The following is a 13,638-nucleotide window of genomic DNA, read 5'->3' on the forward strand; positions in this document are numbered from 1 at the left end:
TACATGCCCCACAATCCTTGTTACGGGATTTTAGTATTTCGCCAAGATTTTATCATAAGAAAAGACATTATTAAAATTATCAATCCACGGCCATCGATCGAATGTCCACTTTTATTCCAAAAGTTTCTTATGCAAAATGACATTGATTTTTAAAAGATTGATTTGTGATTTTACTCTTTAAAAAAATGAAGTGACTTCTATTTTGAGAAATTTGTACATAAAATGATTTGCGTTATAGTCCCAAAATGTGAGAATGAGAAAATTTGATAAAAAAATGCAATTTCAATTTGTGTCCCAATATAATCACAACTTGAAAGTTTTTTTTTTCTTTCTTTTTTCGAAATGATTTTGAGCCTCTAACTAGAAATTTAAACAAAACCATGTGTTCAATAGGGCCAAATCAAAATGTTTAGAACTTGCATTCAAATGCTCACTTGTCAAAAGTGATTGTCAATTTTTCAATCATAAGCTTGCATCACCGAGGGCATTCGATTGATTTCCGCAAATTTCAAGATGAAAAAGCAATACAAAATGAGCAAATAAAAAGGAAATGATACTTACAATGGGTGCCGACCTTTGTCTCATGCTTTTTTTTTTTTCCGATCACATATACATGCACATGGAATGTGGTTCAATTTCTACTCTATACGGCCCAAAATGGAGTCATAGGATCACAGACTGAACCAACAAGCTCGTGGCTAGGTCGTGTTACCCATGACTCCGGCCATCAAAGAACCGACCCGTGTCGCATGCTTGCAGACCGGTGGGTACCTTCGACGTGAAGAAAGAAATTTCGGGGTAGAGATGGGCGACTCGTACTACTCGGTTGTAGTCGGAGTGGTATCCACCTTAACACCATCCTAAGTGATCCTATGCGGCCCAGGTCCGGCGGCAGGTTGTGTGTGCTAAGGTGTAGTGCAATGCAAAAGATACATGCACAACAATTTATAAACAAACAACACTCCGTACATAAAAAATAAACCATACATTCCAACACCTCCCTGCAAGACAAAGGTGAGCAAACACTTCCCCTTATACCTCCCATTCTGCAAAAACATTTAACACTTTTAATGTTAGGGACTTACCTGGAATCCTCGCTGCCAAATAAAAATATTTTTTTAAACAAGATTAATTCTGGCCTAAGTCCTCTAAGGTTCAAAACTAAGTCCCCGGAGTCGCCAAGCTGTCGCGACCTACCCTCGGGGAGGGAACAAGTTTAGGGTATTGCCTAAAGGACGGGCCTAAGGCCCATGATCAGCGCGGCTCTCCCAAGCCCATACCCCGCGTGACATTGGGATATTCTTTAGAAATTTTGCACAAAAGGAGCTGCCACTAGCCTATTGGGGTCGGCTAGAAACCAAGTGAGGTATGGGAGTATACCTCACTTCCTACGCAACCAGAGAATCTAGGTTCGGGGACTTGATTACACTAATTAATCAATTAGTGCCATTTCGGTACCTAATCTTGTTTATGTTAACAAAATGATTTTTGACAGGCAGTTTGGATTAATTTTATACTTATCCACTAACATATGAGGTGATCATGCGGGTGCACAATCATTAAAGTAATAATCATAACTATCAAGATCCTAATTGCCATAAAATTAAACAGGTGCAATCAAACATAATTAAATATGCAAATTAAACATTTAACATAATCAATATACGAGCACATAAAGGTCTAATTACGCTAAAATGGCAATACATGGCAAGTCCTAATCAAACCCCATCATTTTTGGATTTTCGAAATTTTTAATTTTTAATTTTTTTTTAATTTTTTTTATTAATTTATTAATATTTTTAATAAATTTTTTTGAATTTTTTTTAAAGTTGTTTAAATTTTTAATAATTTAATGTTTTTTTGGATTTTCGAAGTTTTTTTTTAAATTTTATTTTCGAAAAAAAAAAAGTTAATATTTTTTTTGGGCGAACCGGGTCGGTCGACCGGACCCTGGTTCGGCCCGGTGGGCCCGAAGCATAGGCCCAGCCCAAGAATTCCTCTCTCCTCTCTTTTAAAACAAAGCAGCCCACAAGTCTATACTAAACCAGCCCACAAGTAAGGACAAACCCAAGCCCAACCCTAATAAACCCGGCCCGAAATATTCAAACCCTACCCGATTCGCAACCCACACCCGACCCGGCTTCTAACCTTCTTCTCTAGGATTTCCTGGTGGCGCCGACATCGGGCGGATGGGCGGCAACGGCGGTGGCGGGCTTGACCACGCGGCGATGCGGCGGGCGGCGGCGCGCGACACGGGCCGTGGCGGCGGCACGGGTGGCGGCGGCGGCACGGGTGGCAACGGTGCGATGCTGGTACTGCGGGTGGCCGGCAAAGGGACGGCAGCAAGGCAAGCGTCCGGTGTGGCAGAACAAGGACCGAATTTCAGCTGCTGGGCGGCAACGGCACGGTGGCGGGCTCCAGGGCTTCTGCAGCGTTGAAGGGGGATGCTCGGGACGCCGGCGACTCGGCGACTGCGGCACGGTGGGTGGCGGACGACGGCGGCGGCAGCAAGGACAGCGATGGAATCGAGCCACTGTGGCGGTGGCGATGACGAATGGAAGTGCGGTGGCTCGCGAGGATCAACAGCACGACACCGAGGCGCAGGGTCACGGACGGGGTCGGAGCGAGGCGCGAGGAGGACAAATGACTCGGACGGCGTCGGACGGCGTTGCCGCTGCCCTCCTCCCCTCTGTTCCTTCTCTCTCTCTTCCTCTCTACTGCATTGCTTCTTGACTCCGACTCCTCTGCTCCAGATCTGGGTTCCGGTGAGACAGCGGCGGTCGCAGTTGGTCGGGCGACAAATGTGGCACGAGCTGCAGCAACTTTGCGGCTCGGGTGAAGAGGTAGGCGAGGCGGAGGCGGTGGGGCGTGGCAGCGTCGCGGCTCTGGGCGGCAGCGGTCTAGCCGGGACGGAGGCGGCAAGCGACCGGCGGGTCACGCGGCTCGAACGGCGTCGAGTCTACATTGAAGCGGATGGTGGTGAGCGGCGGCGACTCGCGAGATCCGGTGCGGCGGCGGCGCGAGGGATGACCGGGATGGTATGGCCGGCGCAGGACGGTGACGGCCCCTTCTTCTTTGGTTTCTCCCCCTCCTTTCTGTTTGCCTCTCTCGAGCTCTCCCCCGTTCTTTGCCCAGCTCTCCTTTTTTTTTCTCCTTCCCCCCACCCCTCTGTTCTTGGGTTTCAAATGCGAAGGTGGAGGAGGGAGAAGGCTGGCGTGGGCCCAGCCAAAGGGAAAACGAGCTTGGGCCGCACAGGGGAAAAAGCTGCATTTTTGTTGTTGTTTTGTTCTTTTTCTTTTTCTTTTTCTTTTGTTGTTTTGTTCTTTTTCTTTTTCTAATAATTTTTTTTGTACATGAAAACAAAAATTAGGTGTCAACAATGTGCAATTTGGATAACACTTCGGTTGTCACAATGAATGATTGTTTTGCTACGATGATGCACTCCCATATCTTTTAGTAGCCACCAAAACCATGATAACTTTGATGCCGTATCGGGCAAGAGCTCGTTATTCTGCTTATGTACTAGAGTAAGCGATAGTGGTTTGTTTCTTGCTACGCCATTAGATGAGTGAGTTGCCCAAAAAGACATAATAGCCCATAGTGGAGCCGCAATTGTGAGGGTTACTAGCCTAGTCAGCATTAGAATAAGCTGTCAACTTCAAGATAGAATGAGCAGAAAAGTGAAGACCATGAAACAACATACCCTTGATGTAGCACAAAATTTGAAGAACTACATCAAAATGAGTCGTACAAGGCGCAGTCATTTACTAACAAACAATGTGAATGGCATAAGCAATGTAGGGACATGTAACGGTGGGATAAATAAATGCTAGGAGATGTTCTTGATTCTCTATACAAATTGAAGTTCGAAAAGTCAGGGATCGACACGAGCCTTTTTCAGGTAACCGATCACCATAGAATTCTCAACTCTAGAATGTATCTTCAAGAAGGACTGAGGGAGAAAGATATGATCAAAAGGTTGCCTGGACAACCACCGGTCAAATTCGATCACTATGGTGGATATGTCACTGTAGATGAATTGGCTGGTCGAGCATTTTATTATTATTTTGTCGAAGGGGTGAGAAACAAGGAGTCAATGCCACTTCTTTTATGGCTTAACGGAGGTGTGTGTTTTAGTTTTACCAATTGCGCTTGATCTTCAGCGTCTTTTTCTGATTTAGAAAGCAATGCAAATTTTTCTTCTCTTTCGATCCAAGTATTCTCTTTACCTAAGAATTCATCACGGGTTTTATAGTCAACGCATGTAATTGCGTGGTAGTTTCACGGCCATTCAGGCTGAAATGAAACTTGGTCAATTGATATAAGTACTTTGTCAAGAAAGCTAAGCATGTCTCTATTTGTTGTGGTTGGCTATTTATCACTTTGGAAACACTGGAAGCTGTCACATTGGTATATATATTTCATATTTTCACGTACCTTGTACAGTCAAAGTATACTAATACAAGTTATTATCTGGATTTGCCATTTTCTAATCTACCTTGTTCGATGCTTGTCATCCCGACATTGGAAGGATTATCGGTGATATGAAATGTCGCAGATTTAAATGTCCTCTTCATTCTACATGCATATACAAGCACAGATGAGCTATCTATATCATTTATTTAGTTATATATGTATGTTATTATACTGTAAATCATCTTAAGAATATTTTCCGGTGCGTTTTAATGAGTAAATGGTTAAATTTATGTTGCTGATTGTTTAGGTCCCGGTTGCTCCTCCCTCGGCTATGGAGCAATGCAGGAACTCGGACCATTCCGAGTCCACAGCGACGGGAAGACTCTTTACAAAAATAAATTTGCATGGAATAATGGTAAAGTATTTAAAAAATATAGCGTAGTCTTTGCAAAAGCATTTCGCGTTTTCTTGTCGCTAACAGAGCGGAGTGATTATTTGTTTTACGAGGGCAGCTGCGAACGTGTTGTTCCTAGAGTCTCCTGCTGGTGTCGGTTTTTCTTATTCCAACACGACGGCCGACTATAGCACGAACGGAGACAGCAAAACAGCTGCGGACAATTATGTATTCTTGCTAAATTGGCTGGAGAGGTTTCCCGAGTACAAGAACCGGGATTTTTACATTTCAGGCGAGAGCTACGCGGGTCATTACGTGCCTCAGCTCGCTCACAACATCCTATCCAACAACAAGAAGGCAAACAAGACCCTCATCAACCTCAAAGGGATTATGGTAATTTGTTTTCATAAATCGCATGGTCTTTATCTATATTAAATATGGAACGATGTGTGTTTGACCATTGGAGCCACCTAACGCCTGTACATTCACGCCGGGATTGGAACAACCCCTCGGCAATGCAACAGAAAAGGACGTTGAGAAATAAAATAAAATAAAAAAGGTCGAGGTTGACTTCACCAGAGGCCATGAGGTCGCGCCTGTGAGGGCTCAAGCGGACCAGGTGAGGGCAAGCCCTGCCAACCCAGTGTGAGGCCGCCCTTGCGACCTGGGGAGCCTCAAGCCAACCTCATTAGAGGCTGGGTGAGGCTTGATCTCGTTGGATCTCGCAAGGTCGGGCCTTGCCCATAGCTAGCAAGGCCACCCTCACCGCTTGGGCAAGGCTCGACCTCACTAGATCTAGCGAGGTCGTGCCTTACCCCTGGCCAATGAGGTTGCCCTTGTGACTTGGATGGCCTCAAGCCAACCTCGCCAGAGGCTAGTTGAGCCTTGACCTTGCCGAATCTAGTGAGGTCGAGCCTCACCCATGGTCAATGAGGCTTGACCATCGCCAACTATTGCCTTTGGCTAGTTATTAAGGTCCGGTGACCGGCTGGAGGAAGGAGGAGGAGAAGGAAAAAATAAAAATAAAAATAAAGTAAAATTAAAAAATTATTTAAAGTTGTTCATGTTAGTAGTGGTCGTGCCATGTTAGCCAACTAGCTTTCAATTAGTAAAATCTGCCAAAATTAGCTGAAAATGACTAAATTAGAATCAAGTCAAAAATTTTAGGACTAAATTGATATAAAGTGAACGGATTTATGACTAAACGACATCAATAAAAGGCTTAGGATTGAATTGGTACCAATGCAAAAGTTTATAACTTTTTTGACATATTTCCCCATATTTTCTTGTCTATATATATATAGTTATGTCAATATATTTTGAAGATCGTATTGACATTTCAATACCGTGTCGTAGTTCTCTTTTGGCCTCTCCACATGAATTGAGCGCGCAGTCGTGTTGCGAATGTACCTCTTGGAGAAAGCAAATGGTCGGATGCCAAGCTCGCACACTTGACACGATACTTGGCCATTAATCTATTTTCCACATTTTTAGTCATCGACACGTAGAAAAATCTCTTTAGCTGTCATAATGAGGAGAACAAGTATCTTTGGTAGTTGTTCTCATCATTGGAGTTTATAGCTCCTGAATTGTTCTATTCGCTATAATGGATTTTAACAAACAACCAAGCATGTGCTTATAATCGTAGTCAACTCGATGAACATTTGGTACCAATGCCGCATCTTTTAATAAATAAATAATGTGGATGCTGCATCATCATCGCTGTAGTGGGTATTGCACTGTTAACTAATAGCGCCATAAAACGCACCACATGTGATGCTTTTTGTCTTTCCTTTTGTCTTTCCAGCGTATCATAATTTCGAATTTGGGTTCATTGAATCTGGTCCTTCTAAATATTTATGTCTGGTACTCCATTATGATTGATCATTTTATGGCCAAATGGGGCCCTTGGGCCTAGAGAATGTATATGGATTAATCGAACACGTATGCAGATTGGAAATGCAGTAATCAACGACGAGACGGACCAGCGTGGGATGTTGGAGTACTTTGCTACGCATGCATTGATATCGGATGAAACAGGGTTTGCGATTCAAAAATATTGTGACTTCTCACCAAATGCCACCAGTCAAGTAAGCCAGTGCCTCTCGGCCGCGCAGGATGCAAGTAACGACGTTTCTCCCCTCCAAATTTACAACATTTACGCCCCTTTGTGCTTCTCTTCCAACCTCACATCTCATCCCAAGAAGACCAACGTGAGCTCAAATCCATCAGCATTTTCTAGTTCCCTCAAACTTTTGCACTTTTGTAGGACAATTTGAATAGCCTCAACTCAAATTTACATTGGTCATCCATTTTCGGGTTGCGTTTTTTTTATTCAGATCATGGACTTCGACCCCTCTGTCGACACCTACGTGCATGCGTGCATGAATAGAGAAGATGTGCAAGAGGCACTTCATGCTAACGTGACGAAGCTCGATCACGACTGGGAAAATTGCAGCGCCGTTGTTTTGCAGACCTGGGGAGATAGCCCTTCCACCGTCCTTCCTCTACTCCGGGAGTTCATGTCCAGTGGACTCCGTGTTTGGGTGTTCAGGTGAACAAAAAAACAGAAACAAATACACAGTTCAGTCATTGAAGTGGGAGTATGTCTAACGAATCTTTGAAAATGCAGCGGCGATACGGATGGAAGAGTGCCAGTGACTTCGACCAAGAGATCTCTTAGCAAGATGAAACTCCCGACGGAGAGTGTGACATCCCAAAATTTTCAACACTGTCTTCTACTGAATAAATCGGGCATTTCATTGACACGTCTATAGGGTTATTCTCAGAGCCGATCACTCTCGAGATAACTAGACTAGCTGGGACAATTATTAAGAAATTTTAAGGCATAGACTTGAGAACTCGATCGGGAATCGGCTTCGACCGTGTCTATCTTTAGAGGCCATTGCGGCGCAGTGTGTAAAATCGATTAGAGATCGAGAGATAGGTCGGTTCGGCGAGATGTGTGGCTAATCGTGGGTGACACCACTAAATTAGAAAATTCTCATCTACTAGACGTGGCGATTTTCTTATTGTTTTGGTACCTGTGTAATGCGTAATTGAATCCTCGAGATTTTCACGACAATCAAGAGTCGCCATTGAGTCGAGTGGATTTATAGTGGCTCAAGAAAATCGACCACGGGTCATTTGCCTTAAAAAGTTCAAAACTACCCGATAGTCTAGGTCACGCTAAAAACACGCCGAATGAAAATTAACCGCCAATTCGAGTCCGATTTCGAAATTGAAGTTTTGGCATGTCACATAAATTTTAGGAGATCGACTCGCCTCTCAAAGATTTTCGAAGATTCGGGAAATTTTACGGAAGTTAGGTTCGGACGTCGCGGAAATTTGGCGAGGAAGTTCGATTGGCTAAATTAATGGGAAATGGACTTTGAGTTGAGCCATTGTGTGTCGATTTATAGAAAATCATTTGGGATTTTTCACGTCGAAATGACCCCGAGTTGGGAATTTATTGGAGAAATTGAAGCTCAAATGATGAAATTCGTATGATTGGATGAGGCAGCAATTTTGGACTTTAAAATTTTTTATTTGTGAGTTGATAAGCTTGAAATTGATTGGGGGGAACAAAGAGGAGTGTATGGTGGACATGTGGGGCCAAAACATTAAATGTATTGGCTAGGATTTCTGATTTTCTTGTCTCCTCTTAGCTGGCTTCTCACGCTCGGCACTCCCATCCGCTCATTTTTCCTGCTTTTGTCTTAATATCTCTATCGTGCGAGACAATCCATCCAATCTCTCTCCATCTTCATTTCTTCTCTTCCTCAAACGAAGCCCACACACTCTGCTCACGCCAACCTTGAGATCTTCAATCAAGCTACTTCTCTCCACTAGTTGCTGTCCCCCGCCAGTCAACTCTCCTCACCGCTGAAGACTCGAGCAAGCATCCGTGTGGTCTTCTCCAGCTCGTGGCCACCGGAACTACAGCTGCCACGTCCGAAGATCTCTCCCGGTTTCTACCAGCACGCCTCCACCATCTTTTGTTCCCCAGTCAAACCAGTCGGTTTGTTGATCGCTGCATCATCTCCAACAGCTTCACGTGCCGCGCCGTTGCCTCGTCCAACCCATGCCCACGAAGCCCAACGCCAGCTCACTTCACGGGTCAACGAAGCAGCTCCATTCTCTCGGTTGTTGACCGCCAAACGTCCACGAAGTTGCTCCATCATCCGCACGCCTCTGCCTGCGCCCTACAAAGCAGGGCTCCACGCGTCTTCAGCTTCTGCCGGTTGCTGCCAGATTCGGTCAACCAATGGAGTCACTCCACCGGCTGTTGACCCAGCGAAGCCACTTGCCGTGTGTCTTCAGTTCGCCGAGGTGCCCCCGTAGCTGCTTCACGCCCACGACGCCAGCTACCGTTCCCTTCCACTAGCATCAAAGACCCCAGCTCCTCTCCTTGCTGCTTCTTGGTTCCGCTCATCCACCGAAGACGCCAGGGAGTAGCTCCTTCTTCGCCTGCGTCTTCTTCAGTTCGTGGATCAGCCGCAACAAGCCAGTCCATCAAGCTTAGCGAAGACCAGGCCCACGGATCCTCCTCCATTTCCATCGCAGCTCATATTGGGCTTTCTTGTTCAGCCCACAATCATTGGATTCTAGCCCAGCAGTTGGGTCATTTGAAGCCCCCACGACAAGCCAAGTTCGGTCCAAGCTCAGTCAGCCCATCTTTAGTTGTTGTCCAGTTGAAATTACTCCAGCAGCAGCCCACTTGATTTCAGCCCAATACAACAGCCAGGCCCACCGAATCAGTGGACTCAGCCCAGCAAAGCTCTCAATTCAGCCAAAGAGAGCTTCAGCTTCAGCCCATTAATTTCAGTCTTGTTTCAAGCCCAGTTCAGCTAGTGCAGTTAGTTCAGTCCAGAAATTCAGCAGGTCCAGCCCATTCCAGTGCAAGAACAAATCTCAATTGGGCTGAGATTTGTTGGGCGGGCAAGGCCCGGGTCAAGTCCGCCGGTGTCGTCGAAAGTCCGATTTCGGCCGCCGTCGCGTCGCCGTTGCGGTGATTCGATCTCCGTTTTTAATCAGTGAGTTTTACTTCACTTCAAAAGCTTTATTAGTTTGCTAATTATGCCTTAGGGTTGGTTAGATTTAATTACATGCACTTAGGTGGTTAGATTAGGTTAGAACATTTAATTTAGTGACTTAAACGATGCATGTTAGGTGGTTAGACCTAGCTATTAGCAAGTAGAAATGTTTGGTTATTTATTGAATGCATCTCGGTTTTTCCCCGACCCGTTTCAGGCTCCAATAAGGCAATATAGGCCTAAATTGGATTTTTAATGTTTATTTATTTATTTTCGAAATTTATTTATTTAATTAATTATTTTTCCGGAAATTCAACCAGGGATGGCCGGTGACCGAATTTCGTGCCGATTGTCGTGGTGCAGACCGTTTATTTATTTGAGCTCTACGTTGTGTGGAATTGAATTTATTGTGGAATTTTAGGAATTGTCCTAAATTGTTTGTTATTGAATATTTGATTGGTAATGGCCAAGCATGGGTATATAGCGCCAGATACGTTGATGGGCTATATGGTAGGGAGAATGGTGAGACCAATCGGGTACGATATTATTGGACATACGTGGTTCGGTGATTGGAAGTATCACCGGCGAAAACGGCGCCTTAAAGAACGCACGTAAATGACTTATAGACACACGTGGTTCGGTGGTTATGGGAATATCACTCGGTGAAACGGCGCCTTAAAGAACGCACGATGTTGTCTATAGCCGATGTCACCTTGGCGAAAACGACGCCTTAAAAGGACACGTGGTTCGGTGATCAAGGTTATCACATTTGGTGAAAACGGCGCCTTAAAGAACGCACGGTGTCGGTGATCGGTATGTCATTGGCGAAAACGACGCCCGAGAAACACATGTGATTTGGTGAATGAGTACACCACTGGGAAATCGTGGTATGAGTGGGAATGACCTAGAAAGGGTCTGGCTAACATGTAATCGACTTAGTCGATTGATCAATGCTTGATCGAATGTCGTGAATTGTTTGAATACTTGTGTTTTAACCTTGAATTGCAGGTTGGAACCGAGGCCAAGGTAAGTCCTCGACTCGTGTTGTGCTTGGCAACCGTATGGCGTATTAGTTTATTAATCGAGTCTTAGTGGGTAGGACTCGCTGAGACGTGGTCTCATTGGTTATTGAATAACCATTTCAGGACCCTGAGGAAGAAAAGCTGAGGAGGAAGAACCTGAAGGGGAGAAAGTATTTTGAAGTAGAAGAAGATCCAGAGAGGGATCTTGAATATAACCCAGATGTAGATTGAGATCCCATCCCTTTTGTAAACCCTGTCTCAGTATAGATAGGTGTGAGACAAGTATGTTATGAATAGTATTGTAATATGCTATGAGTTGAGTTGTTAATGAAAGTGTGGTTATGAATTTTCAATATGAAAAATATGGCCTACTTTCCTATCCCATTGTTTTATTGTCTGGGGATTTATAATTGCTTCCGCATGTGCTTAACCATTTGGGAAAAAGAAAGGGTCGGCGATACATAGTCCTGGGATATCGCATTCTAAAATCGACCAAGTAGAAGGATGTGCGCGCGTCCGAGGATCGGGGCGTGACAGAGAGTCCATGGCGTCCTTGGTTCCTTGGGGGCGAGGTGAGGCGGCTCAATTGTTTCCATACCTATTTTAGAGTAAACCGACTCAATTTGAAAAGTAAACCGCACCGTCTTTGACGCATGTAGGTCGGAGGGTACGTGGAAGTGTACAAGGGAGACTTGACGTTTGTGACGGTGCGAGGATCGGGGCATCAGGTGCCGAGCTATCAGCCCAAGAGAGCTCTCTCTCTCATCTCTCACTTCCTTGCTGGCTCTCTACTCCCATTCAAATAGATCCTTCAACTGCTTGAAGATGATGTATTAATGCCTGAGGACTCACTTTTCTCTCCATTTTCTATTTCTTTCTCTGGTAATTCATAGGGCTCACATGTAATTCCTTAGTTATTTAGGAATTCGAGAACTTCATGTTTCACTTTTTTCAAAGATATTGATGCGGAGAGAAATGTGTAAGCAGAGAAAATTTGTGAAAATATTGAGATGCATGCATAAGTTGTGTTAGAAAAGTCTCACATTAGAGATATGTTATGATGTAAAACACTTGATATATTTTGGTGAGTTAATAACTTATTGGCTTAAGTGTTTTAGTAGAGCTAGGTTCAACTGAATATGTTGACGAGTTCAAATTTAAACTGTCTCTTATTGGTCTTCCCTGTGAAGCTATTAGGCTTCATGCTCCCAACGAATTAATTGTTAGGAATCAGAAAGTGAAAAATCATGAAACCACACTAGGCAATATCTTTACTATCGGTATTAAGATTCAGGGTTATAATTACATAAGATATTGCCTTAATATATGGCATAAGTCTATGGTGTACAAGTTATAACAAAAATTGCATGTATACCATTAGCAACAATATTTTCTTCTTTGCCTTTTCATGAAAATTACATGTATGTTATTAATAGTTAAAAGCTTCTCTACTCTAATATTACTTTCCTAGAGGACTCCACACTTCTATCAATTTCCCACTTGGAGACTGATATTAAAAACAACAATAGGCTTTTAGTCTTCCCTTGTCTTTATAAGCCAAATTGTCCTAGTGTAATGGCCTCTTCATCGGTAACCATGGAAACTAGCTAAGATAATTCACATCCTAAGTTTTTCGGCGGTGACAACCTTGGTTATTATATTTGCTAGATTTTTTGCACAAAGAATTTTCTTCAACAACAGTGTCCTATCATTAATCAGCTAAAGAATGTGAAGATATTTTAGCTCAATATGCTTTGTCCTTGAATGAAATACCGGATTCTTTACTAGAAAAATAACACTCTAATTGTCACTGAAATTAAGATTGCTATCTTGCAGGGAATTCTTCAAACAAATCATCTTTGATATCAGCTGTTAGGAACAAGACTGGTTAAAGAGAAAAAAATAGGGAAGAAGACACACAAAGTTTTACTTGAAAAACCTTTTCAAAATCAGAAATTGGAAAAACCATAATTCTGCATTAGGTAATCTCTTCACTATTAGTATCAAATTTCTAAGTTACAACGAAAAAAGATATTATCACAATATATAGCAGAAGTTTTAAGGTAGACAAGTTATAGTAGACAATTACATGTATGTCATTAGCAGTAGTACTTTATTATTTGTTTTAACATGAAAATTTTATGTATGCCATTAGCAGTTAAAAGCTTCTTTGCTTTAATATTATTTTTTTCTATCATAGTTCCCAACTCCATTGGGAGAGGGGAACACAAAGAAAGAATTGAACTTGTTTGTTCTTTAGGGCTCAAACATGACGATGTTTAATTTAATTGGATAAGTATTAGCAACGATTATGCACCAACAGTCCATGGAATATGTCGTTAACATCTAGCCTAATTGACTAAAAATATCAAGATCCGTGAAGCTCACAGTGAGTCTCACGGTACAAAGTAAATAGTTCAATATAGTTCATTGGTATTACATCATGTGTATAAATGAGTTCAAGACAATGGTAAAGGATTCACTTTTGAAAAAAAAAAAAAAAATTGCGGCCAAATGTATTCACCTCATATACTGACCGGAATTCCTTCTGACTAGGTCTCTCCCATGAACATAGTTACACAAATTAACACATGCAAATAGACCCAGTATTATATATTTGGCTATCACAAAATGAGATAATTAAAACCCATTTAAAAGTTACACGTGGTATATGATATCAAGCGAAGCAGCAGTCGACAGAGCAGAACTTAAATGGATTTGTGAAAACCAACACCAAATTGTACGCATTTGTTTTAAGTTAAATCTATAT

At 43.0% G+C, this 13,638-nt stretch overlaps 1 protein-coding gene across 1 annotated transcript; it reads left to right on the plus strand.

The window, feature by feature from the left end:
* The first annotated feature begins 2,189 nt into the window (after positions 1 to 2,189).
* LOC104454588 (serine carboxypeptidase-like 40) lies at positions 2,190 to 8,139 on the plus strand. Its single transcript, XM_039317984.1, has 9 exons — positions 2,190 to 2,312; positions 2,754 to 2,979; positions 3,834 to 4,124; positions 4,724 to 4,831; positions 4,929 to 5,203; positions 6,763 to 7,023; positions 7,150 to 7,364; positions 7,443 to 7,518; positions 8,083 to 8,139. Exons 1-9 carry the CDS (start codon positions 2,190 to 2,192, stop codon positions 8,137 to 8,139), a joined length of 1,632 nt encoding a protein of 543 aa, XP_039173918.1.
* The last annotated feature ends 5,499 nt before the right edge of the window (positions 8,140 to 13,638 follow it).

Source organism: Eucalyptus grandis, chromosome 7 (genome assembly GCF_016545825.1).
Source record: "Eucalyptus grandis isolate ANBG69807.140 chromosome 7, ASM1654582v1, whole genome shotgun sequence".
NCBI lineage: Eukaryota > Viridiplantae > Streptophyta > Magnoliopsida > Myrtales > Myrtaceae > Eucalyptus > Eucalyptus grandis.

Coding starts and splice junctions, on each gene's coding strand:
- LOC104454588 (XM_039317984.1), top strand. CDS start 2,190: ATGGGCGGCAACGGCGGTGGCGGGCTTGACCACGCGGCGATGCGGCGG. Junction 2,980..3,833: donor CTACATTGAAGCGGATGGTG/GTGAGCGGCGGC, acceptor AATAAATGCTAG/GAGATGTTCTTGATTCTCTA. Junction 7,024..7,149: donor CTCATCCCAAGAAGACCAAC/GTGAGCTCAAAT, acceptor TTTTTTATTCAG/ATCATGGACTTCGACCCCTC.